This window comes from Aspergillus sclerotioniger (assembly GCF_003184525.1).
Source record: "Aspergillus sclerotioniger CBS 115572 chromosome Unknown BO94scaffold_6, whole genome shotgun sequence".
NCBI lineage: Eukaryota > Fungi > Ascomycota > Eurotiomycetes > Eurotiales > Aspergillaceae > Aspergillus > Aspergillus sclerotioniger.
The window spans coordinates 984,622-998,389 of NW_020290996.1; the positions used below are offsets into that span (position 1 = coordinate 984,622).

Here is a 13,768-nt window from a genome sequence, read left to right on the forward strand (position 1 = left end):
CTGCGGATACGCGCCTGTTTTTCCTGTGTTTCAAATGGTCATAGAGAGCCGCGTGCCCCTCCAGTGGGGGGGTCTTAATTGACTCCAAATCTCCAACTCTAACGCAAATCCGGAGAATCTGACATGGTTAGTGCGAAAACGATCCCAGAAGAAAAGAAACCTGGAGAAGTAAATATGTGGGGGAGTAATGCGCGCAAGCGAAGACGACAAGAGTGACCTTTGCCAGGCACGGCCAATAAGGGCGTCGTCAAAACGTCCGATTCAGTGCGTAGCGGCTATCTTATCGGAAGTGAGTCACTGCAATTTGTGGCCGAAATCGCCCCTCGGGTTCCGCCCCGCCGCCGCGAACGGTGTCGCTTTTCATCCATATTTAAGATTTCCCGCTTCCTCTTCCTCTTCCCGCCCGGTCTTTCCAACGCTTAGTCAATTTCCCTTCGTATTGCTTGGGTTTCTGCTGTCTGCCTTTCTTGAGTCGTTTCTCAATTGATTGTAGCCAGCATGTGTGGTATCTTCGCGTGTCACCAGTATGTTCCTGCTCAAATCTTTTTGTGTCACTCTGATTTCTTTCGCGGTCCACACCCCGCCACCATCGTCTCTTTGAGTCAACCTCTGACCTGGTATCGATAGTCATCCCGATGTGCAAAAGTTCAAGCCTACGGCCCTGCGCATGGCCAAGGCGTAAGTGTCCCGGTCTCTTTGATTGTCTGCGGATTTGGTACTGATTGCTGTTGACAGTTTGCGCCACCGTGGACCCGATTGGAGTGAGTCATAGTGCTATTGAAATTTGCTGGTAGTAGGGTTTATCTGACACAAGCATAGGTGGAAGCTTCATCTCGGAGAAGACTAGTGAGTCGAGCAGCGGTTTGCGGATTTGAATGTCGAGGCTAACTTACCTGCAGTCCTCGCGCACGAGCGTTTGAGTATCGTCGGTGTCGGTATGTGACCATTTTCGTCAGGGCTCCTTTCGATATCCTTGCTAAGACGTTCCGTTTAAGACTCCGGTGCCCAGCCCCTCGTTAACCACGATGGTTCCCTCGCCCTCGCCGTCAACGGCGAGATCTACAACCACCGCATCCTGAGAAAGGGCCTGAAGGCCGATTATGAGTTCAAGACGCATTCGGACTGCGAGGTCGTCATTCCGTTGGTATGTGCGAAGGGTTTCCTAGATGTGGCTTTTGAGTAGAGACGCTGATGGGTTCAGTACATGGAACACGGTCTCGATGCCCCCAAGTATCTCGACGGCATGTTCTCCTGGGTTCTCTATGACAAGAACCAGGACAGGGTTGTCGCTGCACGGGACCCCATCGGTGTCACCAGCTTCTACATTGGCTGGTCCTCTGAGACCCCCGGAGCGGTTTACTTCGCTTCTGAACTGAAGTCTCTGCACCCGGTTTGCGACAAGGTCGAGGCTTTCCCCCCTGGTCACATCTATGATTCCAAGACCGGCGAATTCACTCGCTACTTCCAGCCTAAGTGGTGGGATGCGACTAACGTCCCCTCCACCCCTGTCGACTATAAGGTTATCCGTGCTTCTTTTGAGAAGGCTGTTCGCAAGCGTCTGATGGCTGAGGTCCCCTATGGTGTCCTGCTTTCGGGTGGTCTTGATTCCAGCTTGGTCGCCTCTATCGCTCAGCGGGAAACTCTGCGCATGCAGGAGGCTTCCTTGGCTGCTCAAGCGCAGGGTGCTGATCTGAACGAATTGGTCGGCATTGACGACTCCAACGAGCTGTCCACTGTCACTACCTTCCAGCAGCTGCACTCCTTCTCCATTGGTCTGCCGGGTGCTCCCGACACGGAGGCTGCCCTCAAGGTGGCCAAGTTCCTCGGAACTAAGCACCACGCCTTCACCTTCACCGTTGAGGACGGTCTCAACGCTCTCTCTGATGTCATTTACCACCTGGAGACTTACGATGTGACCACCATCCGTGCTTCCACCCCCATGTACCTGCTCAGTCGCAAGATCAAGGCTATGGGTGTCAAGATGGTCTTGAGTGGTGAGGGTAGTGATGAGATCTTCGGTGGATACCTTTACTTCCACGCTGCTCCTAACCGCGAGGAGTTCCACAAGGAGACCGTCAGACGTGTCAAGAACCTGCACTTGGCGGATTGCCTGAGAGCTAACAAGTCCACTTCCGCCTGGGGATTGGAGGCCCGTGTCCCCTTCCTGGACAAGGAGTTCCTCGAGACTTCCATGGCTGTTGATCCTGCCGACAAGATGATCACCAAGGAGCGCATCGAGAAGTACATCCTGCGCAAGGCGTTTGACACCACCGACGAGCCCGACGTCAAGCCTTACTTGCCCGACAACATCCTCTGGCGCCAGAAGGAGCAGTTCAGTGACGGTGTCGGCTACAGCTGGATTGACGGCCTCAAGGACCAGGCTGAACTGCAGGTTACCGACGAGATGATGAAGAACCCCAAGCCCGAGTGGGGTAGCGATATCCCCGATACCAAGGAAGCGTACGTCTAGGACATCTGTATTGTTGAAGACAGAAACTGACACACATTAGCTACTGGTACCGCATGATGTTCGACGAACACTTCCCACCCACTTGCGCCGGTACCGTTGAGCGTTGGGTACCGACCTGGTCGAAGCAGTCCGACCCGAGCGGCAGGTAAGCATCTAACGCATTTAACCTCCAAGCACCCAAAGACAGGCGCTGATACACTGGACAATTTTAGAGCTATTGCGACTCACAACGCCAAGTACGAAAACGCTGTGTAAATGTCTGGGTTATGAATTTTGCGTGTCTTAACATCTTGCGGAGAGTTTGGGTATAGAAACATGTATAGATGATTTACCAGGGATACTCATTGGGACGCAAAAAAAGCGAATTTCAGTCAGAAGCGTCGGGATCACCGCGTACTGGCTTTACCTTCTTCATCTCCCACGCCTTCATCCACTACCTTGTTTTGGCAAGATTTGTAAGAATGGCAGAAGTTTCTGGCGTTATGACGACTCCGACCATGATGATGTGTTGTCATGGTCTTTAAAACCCCCATGTGGTTGGGCTGGTACTACCATGGTAGGTCCATGCATGCTGTGCCAATGGGCGAGACCTGTCATGGATGCTTTCGTGAGGGGCGGTCAAGTCCAAGCAGACGTCCGGAGCAGTCCGCATAATTGCGACCGTCGGGGCAGGAATTCGTTACCACATCCAGGACCAACGGAAGCCGAGGAGGGACCGGTAGTAGACCAGTAAACTCCGCCCGGCGAACTCTCGAGAAACCTTGGAACGGACCGGTTCGTAAGACAGCAAGACAAGACCGTAAGAACTTAAGGCGCGGAAACACGGCCCCAGGCATCGACGTCACGGGACTTAGCGGCTTCTACCGGCAACCGAGCACCGACCAATCAGGGTGGGGGGTTTCTCCCGTGGCTTCCCCATTGTTTGGCGACTCAACTTCGACCTCTTCCTGCCCGGCTTCCCCATCGTTTCCCTTTCCTTTCCCTCCCCTCATCATCCTCACCTTTCCAATCTACCTTCATCTACCTCCGACGTTTTCGTCATCTCCATCCACACATAATTCACAATGTCTGCCCCTGCTGCTTTCTCTGACATCGCCAAGGCGGCCAACGATGTATGCTGCCCTCAACAGTTTCTCTGAAAATTGTTACCTTGGAAGACAGCTTGCCGGGAAGGGATTTTCGTGCTAATACCCAGCGCAATAGCTCCTGAACAAGGATTTCTACCATAACAGCGCCGGTGAGTCTCCTCCCAATTCTTGCGCTCTCTAGTTGGGCTGGTTACTTTTTTCGCGCGCGACTCAGCTGACTCATGTTGCTTTAGCCAACCTTGAGGTTAAGTCCAAGGCTCCCAATGGCGTCACCTTCAACGTGAAGGGCAAGTCCGCCCACGAGGGTCCCATTGCTGGCTCCGTAAGTGCTCCCGACTGAGACCTCCTTTGTAGCACCCTTTGATGCTAATGTTCGTCCATCTATAGCTCGAGGCCAAGTACGTCGACAAGCCCACTGGTAAAGGCCCCCGGAAACGCAAAAAACGATGCGAACCTCCCTTGCGCACATCACCCGCCCCTCAATCCCCAAGAGTGCTTGAGAACGGGTCCATGTTTATGTTTTCGTGTGGCCATGTCTCACCCCAGCACTTGTCCTTCCTCTTCATGTCCAGGATTGTGGATCATGCAGTTATGCTAATGTTACGTCCCTGCCCAGGCCTTACCCTCACTCAGGCTTGGACCACCGCCAACGCCCTCGACACCAAGCTCGAGCTTGACAACAACATCGCCAAGGGCCTTAAGGCTGAGATCCTGACCCAGTACCTCCCCGCCAAGCAGTCCAAGGGTGCCAAGCTCAACCTGTACTTCAAGCAGCCCAACCTGCACGCTCGTGCTTTCTTCGACCTGCTCAACGGCCCCTCCGCCAACTTCGACGCTGTCCTCGGTCACGAGGGTTTCCTCGTCGGTGCTGAGGGTGGCTACGACGTCCAGAAGGCCGCCATCACCAAGTACTCCGCTGCCGTCGGATACAGCGTTCCCCAGTACTCTGCTGCCATCACCGCTGGCAGCAACCTGACCGTCTTCTCGGCCAGCTACTACCACCGCGTCAACGCCCAGGTTGAGGCTGGTGCTAAGGCCACTTGGGACTCCAAGGCCGGCAACTCCGTTGGCCTTGAGGTTGCCAGCAAGTACAGACTTGACCCCTCTTCCTTCGCCAAGGTATGTAACACAGCCAACCAAGAGCTGAAAGTTCAATCGTTAACCTGCTTCTCCTTATAGGCCAAGATCAACGACCGTGGTGTTGCCGCTCTGGCCTACAACGTTCTCCTCCGCCCTGGTGTCACCCTCGGCCTTGGTGCTTCTTTCGATACCCAGAACCTGAACCAGGCTGCCCACAAGGTTGGCGCCAGCTTCACCTTCGAGGCTTAGACGAGTTCTCCTTCTCAGCACCCGCCCATGCCTAGTCCTTTGTTCTCCTGTGCAGCTGCGTAGATTAATATGTGGAAGCCATGAAGGTAGACCTATATTGGTTCCGGGTTGTCTCTAGACGGACTTGGTATACACGGGATAGGAGTTGGGAGTGGGCGCGGGTCTGTTATATGGATGTCTAGTTAATAATCATGTATCACACCCTCCAACGATAGTGTATATCAATCAAGCCAACATTTTCTTTGTTCAGGGGAAGCAAGTCTATCATATATAACACAAGTGGACTCGGAGCCGAGTCGCGGGTATAGAACCAACTGTAACCGGATGCACATCGGATCCCTCCTTTCCAAATAAACCCACGCAAGATGAAATGTCTATGTACCCGGACAGCCAGCTCCCAAGACATAGATGCATTTCAAACACAAACATAGATGACCCGGGATTAGCCATCCCTCCGCCGCGCCAACGGGGTCGTTTTTGAGCCACCAACCCGATCGTTGTGAAACAATCCCGACATAGCACCCGCTCCCATCAGGATGCCACAGATCACGACGAACCGCACGGCCAAAGCTCCGGGGCTCCCAATAAATTTGTCATTAATTGAGGCGCCAGTCTCCCTCGACCTCCGCTCCTGCCTCCTCTCATCCTCCCTCGCCTGCGTCTTATAATGCCCCCTCGCATTGAAATGATACACAGTATTCCGATCAATAAACGATGCCGGATCCTCCTCCTCGCCCACTTTCGTTTTCTTCTCCCCACCGCCACCTCCCCCCGCCGCCGTCGCCCCTGGCCCCGGCCTCCTACTACTCCCATACCCGCCATGCGCATAGAAACTTGGCGGTGGACCCCGAAATGCACCCCGCCGTTTACTCAATCCGCTGGCCGGTCTGGATCCCGCGTACGACGCCCCCTTCGTGTGCAGATTCGCGCTGTAGCTACTATAACTGCCCATTGGGTGTTGCCCTGGGTTCGCGGTGCTGTGAGTTGAGCTGTGCGTGTGGATGTTGTGGTCGCGGTCATAGATGGAACGTTTCGAGGCGTTGCTGAGTGTGTTGTAGGCGCTGGAGATTCGGGCAAAGCGGGAGGAGGCACTAGGGTCGTCGCGGTTTCGGTCTGGGTGGTGCTTTAGTGAGAGGGTGTAGAATTGTCTGGTGGGGTTGGTTAGTTCTTAGTTGGTAGTTTAGAGTGTGAAGGTCGGCGAAGGGGAGAGGAATACTTTTTGATCTCGGATTGGGAGGCGGTGGGTGGGATGTCAAGGATTTCGTATAAATTTGGTTCTCGGGCTGAGGCATGGTGGAATTGGGTGGTTGAGAAGGGGGTCCGTTGGGTGAAGGCGTAGGGGGTGGTGTTGATGTAGTAGTTGGAGCTGTGCGTATTGATCCTGTATCGGAGGCGGGCGGCGGTGGGCCGTAGACGTGGGAGGGACATTTCTTTGGGTGTAGAGGGTTACATTTATGTTTCGGTTTGGGGAGAGGAGAGAATGGAGGAGGAAGAGTTTTGTATTTGTTGGAGGAGTGGTCGAAGAGAGGATGCGATGGGGAGGAAATCCGCCGCTCTTCGGAAGACGGGCTGCGTCATCGGTCGGTTATCTGATCTGATATGGTTGATCGGGGTTCACTAGTACTACATACCATTCAATGCTGGCTGGGCGGGTGGTTTGCCATTGCGTCGGGAAATGAAGGTCTAGGCCTTTCATAGTGAATTGTCTTGTAGATTGGGCTTTTTGAGGTTTTTATAGTGGTATCTTGGTGGGTGTATGTATGGACTTTGGTTGCATGGATAGCTTCTCTGGGTGCTATCGTTGTGTGACAGTAAGATTTGATGACTTGTCTAGCTCCCGGCAGCATGTAGTAGTCTTTCTTGCCTATATCCCATAATTTACTATAGACGCATTGGCATTGCTCTAGGTACGTTTGCGTCTCCCACGGCCTTCGCAGCGGATCCCGACTTCCACCCAACCTCAGGCTTGGCACTGTCTTTTCCCCGACGGCTGCCGCTGCCCTCTTTTTTCCTTCCCCTCCATTAGCCCACCACCAACCCACCCGGTTTACCAGCTTTTCAACATGGCTGCCCAGGCTAGCGAAAAGCTGCAGAAGCTCGACCGTAAGTCATCGGCCCGTCGCTGATCTGTACCACTTTCCGTCCGCATGCAACTGATAAGATTTCCCCGCCCACTTTAGTCAACGGTCAGAGTGGCGACGCGAAGGCGGACGACCCTGCCGCTGGTCAAGCAGAAGCCGGAGAGGCGGAGGACGACTCCGATGACGATGAAGTAGAGGATGGAAACGCTGCCCCCGAGGGTGCAGCCAGCGGAGGTGCGCTCTCAACGGATACCCTCGGCCATTTCCAGAATTCCCCGCACTGACCAAATTCGCGGATTTACAGCCGCCAAGAAAAAGAAGAAGCGCAAGTCCAAGAAGAAGAAGAAGGGAGGCGCCAAGGTCCAGAGCTCTCCTCCGCGCGTTCCCCTGTCGACCCTGTTTGCCGGCAAGGAGTACCCCGAGGGTGAGATCGTCGAGTACCAGAATGAGAACTCGTACCGCACCACCAACGAGGAGAAGCGCTACCTCGACCGCATGAAGAACGACTTCCTGCAGGAATACCGTCAGGCTGCCGAGGTGCACCGTCAGGTCCGTCAGTATGCGCAGAAGACCATCAAGCCTGGTCAGACTCTCACGGAGATCGCGGAGGGCATTGAGGAGTCAGTCCGTGCCTTGACCGGTCACCAGGGCTTGGAGGAGGGTGACAACCTCAAGGGTGGCATGGGTTTCCCCTGTGGTCTGAGTATCAACCACTGCGCCGCCCACTACACCCCGAACGCTGGCAACAAGATGGTGTTGCAGCAGGGAGATGTGATGAAGGTTGATTTCGGTGCGCAGATCAATGGCCGCATCGTCGACAGTGCTTTCACTGTGGCCTTCGACCCGGTGTATGACCCTCTCCTGGAGGCTGTCAAGGATGCTACCAACACTGGTATCCGCGTATGTTTACAACATCTTTTCTGCATTGTATCTTCGTGTCTACGGCCGTTTACTAACAGCTTCACTATAGGAAGCGGGTATTGACGTCCGGATGAGCGACATTGGTGCCGCTATCCAGGAAGCCATGGAGAGTTATGAAGTGGAACTCAACGGGACCATGTATCCCGTCAAGTGTATCCGCAACCTGAACGGTCATAACATTGAACAACACATTATTCACGGCGGCAAGAGTGTTCCTATTGTCAAGGGCGGTGACCAGACCAAAATGGAGGAGGGTGAAACCTTTGCCATTGAGACCTTTGGCAGTACCGGAAAGGGCTACGTGAGAGAGGATGTAAGTTCATTGACATCAGCCAATAAGCAGTCTTGGATCGCTAACATGTTGTGAAGATGGAAACCTCCCACTACGCTTTGATCCCTGATCACAGTCAGGTGCCTCTGCGTCTCACTTCGGCGAAGAACCTGTTGAACGTTATCAACAAGAACTTCGGCACTCTCCCCTTCTGTCGCCGTTACCTTGACCGGTTGGGCCAGGACAAGTACCTCCTGGGGGTGAGTTGCGATTAATCTTTCTGGCGATGATCTATGCTAACACAGTCTTGTAGCTGAACAACCTGGTCTCGTCGGGCATTGTCCAGGACTACCCTCCTCTTTGCGATATCAAGGGCTCTTACACCGCCCAGTATGAACACGTATGTTTCCCCAGCAATGGCGATTGCATTGAATCCGCAACTAACCAGTCGATAGACGATTGTTCTTCGTCCCAACGTAAAGGAAGTGATCAGTCGCGGCGACGACTACTGAGACGGAGCTATTTTTGGCCGGGGGATTGGGGAATGTACAACTCGACGCATTCTTATTTGAAACGAACCAATTATATGAAATCCACGTTAACTAGTCCTCATGTTCCTGGGTGGAATGACTGGAATCAGTAGATCGGACCATCCGTCTTGCCGGGTAGCCCCACGTGGAAAGCATCCGCTCCGAGACTCCCAGCTTGTTAATCCCGGCCCTCTCTTTCCTCCATCTCCACCCCCCCCATCAGCCCATTTCTATTCTCCTCCCCTTCCCACTCTTTAGTCGGGCTCATCCATGGCGTAGATTGCCCCGTGATCATTATCGAATCCCACCCTTCCCTTCCCCTTCGTTATGTCTTCGTCCGTTGTCGAAGCCACCGCGGATGCTTCACCGCATCTCCGCGTGTCCGCAGCAAAGAGCCAGGCACCGCCGACCACTACGGACAAAACACAGCCTTCGGCCAGAATCCCCCCTCCAGAGCAATCCGCAGTCGAAGACCAATTCTTTTGGACCTACACGGAAGAACCGCATCGCTCCAGGCGACAGGCCATCATCAAAGCCCATCCGGAGGTGCGCACATACTTCCCGTCGAGTCGTGGCCTTTTCTACCAAACAATCGCTGACAGCCTCTGCGTTCTCTTCAGGTTACCAAGCTCTGCGGACCAGAGCCCTTGACTAAATATGTCGTTCTGGGCGTTGTCTCCCTTCAGGTCTGCTGTGCGTACCTGCTCCGCGACACCTCCATGTTCTCCTGGAAATTTCTCGCAACGGCATACGTGATCGGAGCCACTGCAAACCAGAACCTCTTCCTCGCCATCCACGAGATCTCGCATAACCTCGCTTTCCGGTCCGCAATGGCCAACCGCCTGCTAGCCATTTTTGCCAATATTCCGATCGGGTTGCCCTACAGTGCTGCATTCCGGGTATGTGGGGGATTGGACCCTAGAAGGGGGAAACAGGCACCCCAAACAAGATACCGGATTGGCTAACTTGAAATGTTCCACAGCCCTATCACCTCACTCACCACAAATCTCTGGGCGTGGCAGGCCTGGACACCGATCTTCCCACCGCGGTCGAAGCCTTCCTTCTTGATTCGCTCCTGGGCAAGGCTTTCTTCTGCACCTTCCAGATCTTCTTCTACGCCGTCCGACCCATGTTCATCTACAGCCCTCCCTTCACTTACATCCACCTTTTGAACCTCACCTTCCAGCTCTCTTTCGATTACGCCCTGACCAAGTTCTGTGGCGGCTCCCTCCAGCCCGTCCTCTATCTGCTTCTCAGCTCCTTCCTCGCCGGCTCCCTCCACCCCTGCGCCGGTCACTTCATCGCAGAACACTACTTCTTCTCCAAAATCGGTCACGGTACCGAATCCATCCAAGAGCAGAAGAACCACAAGACCTCCGAGAAGCCCCATCCTCTCGACTCTCTTCCCCCGCCGGAAACATACTCCTACTACGGTCCCCTCAATTTTTTCACCTACAACGTGGGCCTGCATAATGAACATCACGATTTTCCCGCCATCCCCTGGACAAGGCTGCACGAGGTCCACCGCATCGCCAGAGAATTCTACGAGCCGCTCCCCTGCCACCACAGCTGGGTGTGGGTTATTTGGACATTCATCCTGGACAAGAACGTCGGGATGTGGTGCCGGGTCAAGCGAGCGCAGGGCGGCCGTCTCGTCGGAGGTGGCAGTGGTCGTGCGGGTGAGAGTATTTCGGCTTCGTCGGCTGGTCCGGAGGAATCGGGAGATGGATGGAAGGAAAGCGAGATCCAGAACTGATTAATATATCGATCTGCCTTTCCTATCTCATCCCCCATGTCCAAAATCTACTCTCGCTACCCCCTAGATGTACCTACCGTATATACGGTGTTGATTGATTGACTGATGACCCTGTGAAATATACTAGAGATGATATCCCCCCTGTCTTCATTCTGGGTTTATTGTTCCCACGGATTGACTGGCCGGTGCCGGTACCGAGCCAAGTCAAATTTGATATGTTGGGAAGAACTTATTTGCTGCCGAACTTGTGAAATATGCTCTTATTAGATCACCATATTTGTTTATTTGATTAGAAAAAGAAACCAAATCAGCATTGTGGTTTTATTTTGCTTATGACCTGTAGTAGGAACTAAAATACTTTAAAGTATAAGATCTGATAGACTAGAGGAGCAGAGGAGAAAGAATATGCGGTATAGACATTTCAATGGCATCATCATGATTAGCTTTACTGCCTGACTATGGACGCGTTGCATTCGTCTAAACAGATATGTTGTCGCTGGGAACAATTGATATAGGAAAGGGGGAGAAGAAGGAAAGAAAACGCTAGGTCGAGTCAGGGGCAGGACAAAGTCCGACCAATTGGAAATTGCGCGCGGGCAGCGAGAGGGCCCACGCATGGACACATTTCCATGGAACGGGGCCCTGCCTCCATCTACATCATCTCATTAAATTCGCCGGGAACAATTTCAGAACACTGGGGCGTGATGGGTGAGAGGGTGTATAGAAAAAAAAAAAAAAGAAATGAAGTAGCAGCCGAACGGAGGCACCAGATAAGCCGGCTGCGAACGGCGCGGTGAAATAATAAGGTCGTCGAAATCAGACGGACACCATTATTGCCGAGGTCGACAAAGCTGTGCAAGGAAATTGGACACTCCAGAAGAGAATACAGTTGGTTCGGTAGAGGCATGGTGGGACAATGCTAAGAAAGAGATGAAAAGCGAGCGCGGAGCACAAAGCAGACGAAGTCAGAAGATGGCTAGAAGAAGAAGTATGCGATCAGGAAGCTTAGCAGGCACAGGCCAGCCACGATCTGCACCGGCACGCCAGCCTCGGTAGATTGCGGCGTTTGCTGCACCAATGGCGCCGGCACTTTTTCGGAATCGCCTCCGATCTTCCGCTGCCTCAGGCCCTGGTCGGCCAACTTCTCCTTCAACGCCAGAATCTGCGCATTAGCCTCGGACAATTGGGCCTTCAGGTCATCGCTCAAACTTGTTGTTTTGCCTGCTGTGGGCAACTTCGAAGACGTGGCTTGGTCCTCATTCGCTCGTGGTGTGGACACTTCCCGCTTGGGCTTATCGCTGAAATCTGGCGGTGGGATTGGTGACGTGTCGTTAGCGCTCTTGGAAACTGCTGCAGCTGGAGTCTCAAAGTTTGCGCTGGGAGAGGTGTAGGCTGGCGGCTCTTCTTCCGGCATATTCTAGAGGGAGAAATTAGTTACTCGGGGCCTGGGGACTCGAAAAGGGGTCGGTGAGGGGTTTCTTACGCCGTTCGTTTCGGCGGCCTGTTCCGTAGCTGGGGTATCATCTGCAGGCAGCCAGTTCACACGGATCTTGCGTTCTTGAAGCGAAGCCTTAGAGGCTTTCTCGAACTATGGGGCTATGTTAGATCACTGCCGGTGGAGATCCAGGTATGGGGACGGCATACAATAGAGGTAACATTGGCGAACTCCATGTCACGGGTGACCGCGACAGTCTGAACAAGGAACTTGTCCTTGCATTTGGCATCAGACGCAGGCTCTTCCTTCATAGCCTGTAGTAGAACTATCCAAATCGTCAGCCATTGCGCCAAGGCGACGGTCGTACGGGGCCCCGGGAAACCAACCTTGGACATCCACATTCTTTCCAGGGTCTATCCGGCCCGAGTTCGGACGGACACAGTAGCTATTCCTTGGTTAGCCGGGGTCACACCGACATTGGTATGTCAACTAGCGAAGAGGAGTGGCCACGTACTGCTTAGGGGCGGTCGTTTTGACCTAGAGGAAAAGCGAATATTAGTCTAAGACAAGGACAATCCGATAGAGTAGGAAGATCGTGTTTGTACATACCTTGAATACCACCGGCTCTGCGTTCTCATTCTTCAGATGTAAGATCTGGCACACCTCATGGTCGAAGGGACCTGGGGATTTAGTCAGCTTGGATAGTCCCACGGAGAAGAGTATACACAGTTGTCGGGGCAAGGCTTACGTTTGAATCCCAACTCCGGGGGCTCGAGAATAATCGACATATCGAATAGACAGTGAGGAGTATGTCACAGAAAAAAAGAGGGATGCGCGGGCAACTAGTGTACAGAAGACAGGCACAGCAAGGCGGGAAGATCGTCCTTAGAAGAGAGTGCGCTGAGGGGGGGGAAAGAGGATCAGTCGCAAGTGATCGGAGCAGCTAGGCCCAAGAGACAAATAGGTACCTGACGAAGACTCAGTGCTAAGGAGGGAAACTTGGTCAGACTCAGTCAACGACGAGGAGGATGCCAACCAGCAGGTTGAATGATTCACTGTTCAGGCGCAACTCTCCGTTCGGGGGGAGCGAAACGGAATCCAGTTGGTCTCGCCGTCGCGACTGCTGGTTGGGCCGGGGGGTGCTGACTCAGCCCCGGCCACGGGTGTCGGTCAGGTGATGTCATCACGGGGTCTGCGATCGTTGTTTAAGCCCCGTTTCAGCCGGGCCGGGCTGCGTTGGCCGGGCCCAGTACCTGCATTCTCACGCTGGCTGCTTTCACGACTCTTCCCTCGGTCTCGGTGCGCAAATGGCTGCTCAGCTGCTCAACCAGGCTCGCCCTCACCGCGGTTGCGGTCGGGTCATCTTGAATTGGCCAGACCTATCCACTCCGTGCTCCGTACCTTATTTCCTCCTGTCGGTTCTGGGTCCTGCCTCGGGATCCACTGGATGACATCGTCTAAAAATAATCGTCTAAATAATATCTAGTTTGAGCTAAGTGTCCACTATCTCTCAAGATGTGCGCATGTCTTGCATACCCTTAGCCTTCTTTTCTCTTAGTTTCAAACGGAGAATTTCCAGCTGTCTCAATATTATAGGCCGATTACTTCCTTCTCAAACATTTTGCCAGCTGGTCGATCTCGAATCACGATGCCATTGGGTGGTTCGATATGCCCAGTTACCAGGACGAGGCTGTCTCTTATTGTCCAGCTAGCCAGGCACACCTGTCACACCGATTCTCTGAAGAATACAATGCCATAGGTCCGAATCCACAGTCCAAGTGGGCTCTGCCAACAATGGCGATAGATCGCGGGGCGTCCTATGTGGTTACTACCTAGAATTCACTCCAATGGTGACGAACAGTTGTTGTCCGCCAGACAGAATACGAA

The 13,768-nt window shown here is 53.6% G+C and overlaps 6 protein-coding genes across 6 annotated transcripts; 4 read left to right on the plus strand and 2 right to left on the minus strand.

Annotated features, from left to right (window-relative positions):
* Positions 1-405: 405 nt before the first annotated feature.
* Positions 406-2,948, plus strand: BO94DRAFT_532659 (asparagine synthetase B). Its single transcript, XM_025611165.1, has 9 exons — positions 406-524; positions 628-678; positions 736-761; positions 820-846; positions 900-935; positions 996-1,144; positions 1,202-2,460; positions 2,511-2,615; positions 2,683-2,948. Exons 1-9 carry the CDS (start codon positions 499-501, stop codon positions 2,723-2,725), a joined length of 1,722 nt encoding a protein of 573 aa, XP_025470486.1. The 5' UTR covers positions 406-498; the 3' UTR covers positions 2,726-2,948.
* A 472-nt stretch (positions 2,949-3,420) lies between these two features.
* BO94DRAFT_532660 (porin) lies at positions 3,421-5,139 on the plus strand. Its single transcript, XM_025611166.1, has 6 exons — positions 3,421-3,582; positions 3,674-3,707; positions 3,792-3,880; positions 3,946-3,976; positions 4,175-4,677; positions 4,738-5,139. Exons 1-6 carry the CDS (start codon positions 3,535-3,537, stop codon positions 4,885-4,887), a joined length of 855 nt encoding a protein of 284 aa, XP_025470487.1. The 5' UTR covers positions 3,421-3,534; the 3' UTR covers positions 4,888-5,139.
* Position 5,140: 1 nt separating this feature from the next.
* Positions 5,141-6,402, minus strand: BO94DRAFT_622087 (DnaJ domain protein). The gene is made up of 2 exons (XM_025617041.1): positions 6,104-6,402; positions 5,141-6,035 (listed from the first exon to the last, which is right to left on the minus strand). Exons 1-2 carry the CDS (start codon positions 6,313-6,315, stop codon positions 5,330-5,332), a joined length of 918 nt encoding a protein of 305 aa, XP_025470488.1. The 5' UTR covers positions 6,316-6,402; the 3' UTR covers positions 5,141-5,329.
* A 511-nt stretch (positions 6,403-6,913) lies between these two features.
* BO94DRAFT_532661 (methionine aminopeptidase 2) lies at positions 6,914-8,768 on the plus strand. The gene is made up of 7 exons (XM_025611167.1): positions 6,914-6,990; positions 7,068-7,202; positions 7,273-7,868; positions 7,939-8,202; positions 8,259-8,420; positions 8,474-8,560; positions 8,616-8,768. The coding sequence occupies exons 1-7, from the start codon at positions 6,951-6,953 to the stop codon at positions 8,670-8,672; spliced, it is 1,341 nt and encodes a 446-aa protein (XP_025470489.1). The 5' UTR covers positions 6,914-6,950; the 3' UTR covers positions 8,673-8,768.
* Positions 8,769-8,884: 116 nt separating this feature from the next.
* Positions 8,885-10,758, plus strand: BO94DRAFT_532662 (sphingolipid delta(4)-desaturase family protein). The gene is made up of 3 exons (XM_025611168.1): positions 8,885-9,236; positions 9,311-9,589; positions 9,673-10,758. The coding sequence occupies exons 1-3, from the start codon at positions 9,018-9,020 to the stop codon at positions 10,444-10,446; spliced, it is 1,272 nt and encodes a 423-aa protein (XP_025470490.1). The 5' UTR covers positions 8,885-9,017; the 3' UTR covers positions 10,447-10,758.
* Positions 10,759-11,170: 412 nt separating this feature from the next.
* BO94DRAFT_573122 (putative integral ER membrane protein Scs2) lies at positions 11,171-12,957 on the minus strand. The gene is made up of 7 exons (XM_025614955.1): positions 12,630-12,957; positions 12,491-12,561; positions 12,396-12,418; positions 12,268-12,326; positions 12,091-12,206; positions 11,930-12,034; positions 11,171-11,863 (listed from the first exon to the last, which is right to left on the minus strand). The coding sequence occupies exons 1-7, from the start codon at positions 12,667-12,669 to the stop codon at positions 11,423-11,425; spliced, it is 855 nt and encodes a 284-aa protein (XP_025470491.1). The 5' UTR covers positions 12,670-12,957; the 3' UTR covers positions 11,171-11,422.
* Positions 12,958-13,768: the final 811 nt, after the last annotated feature.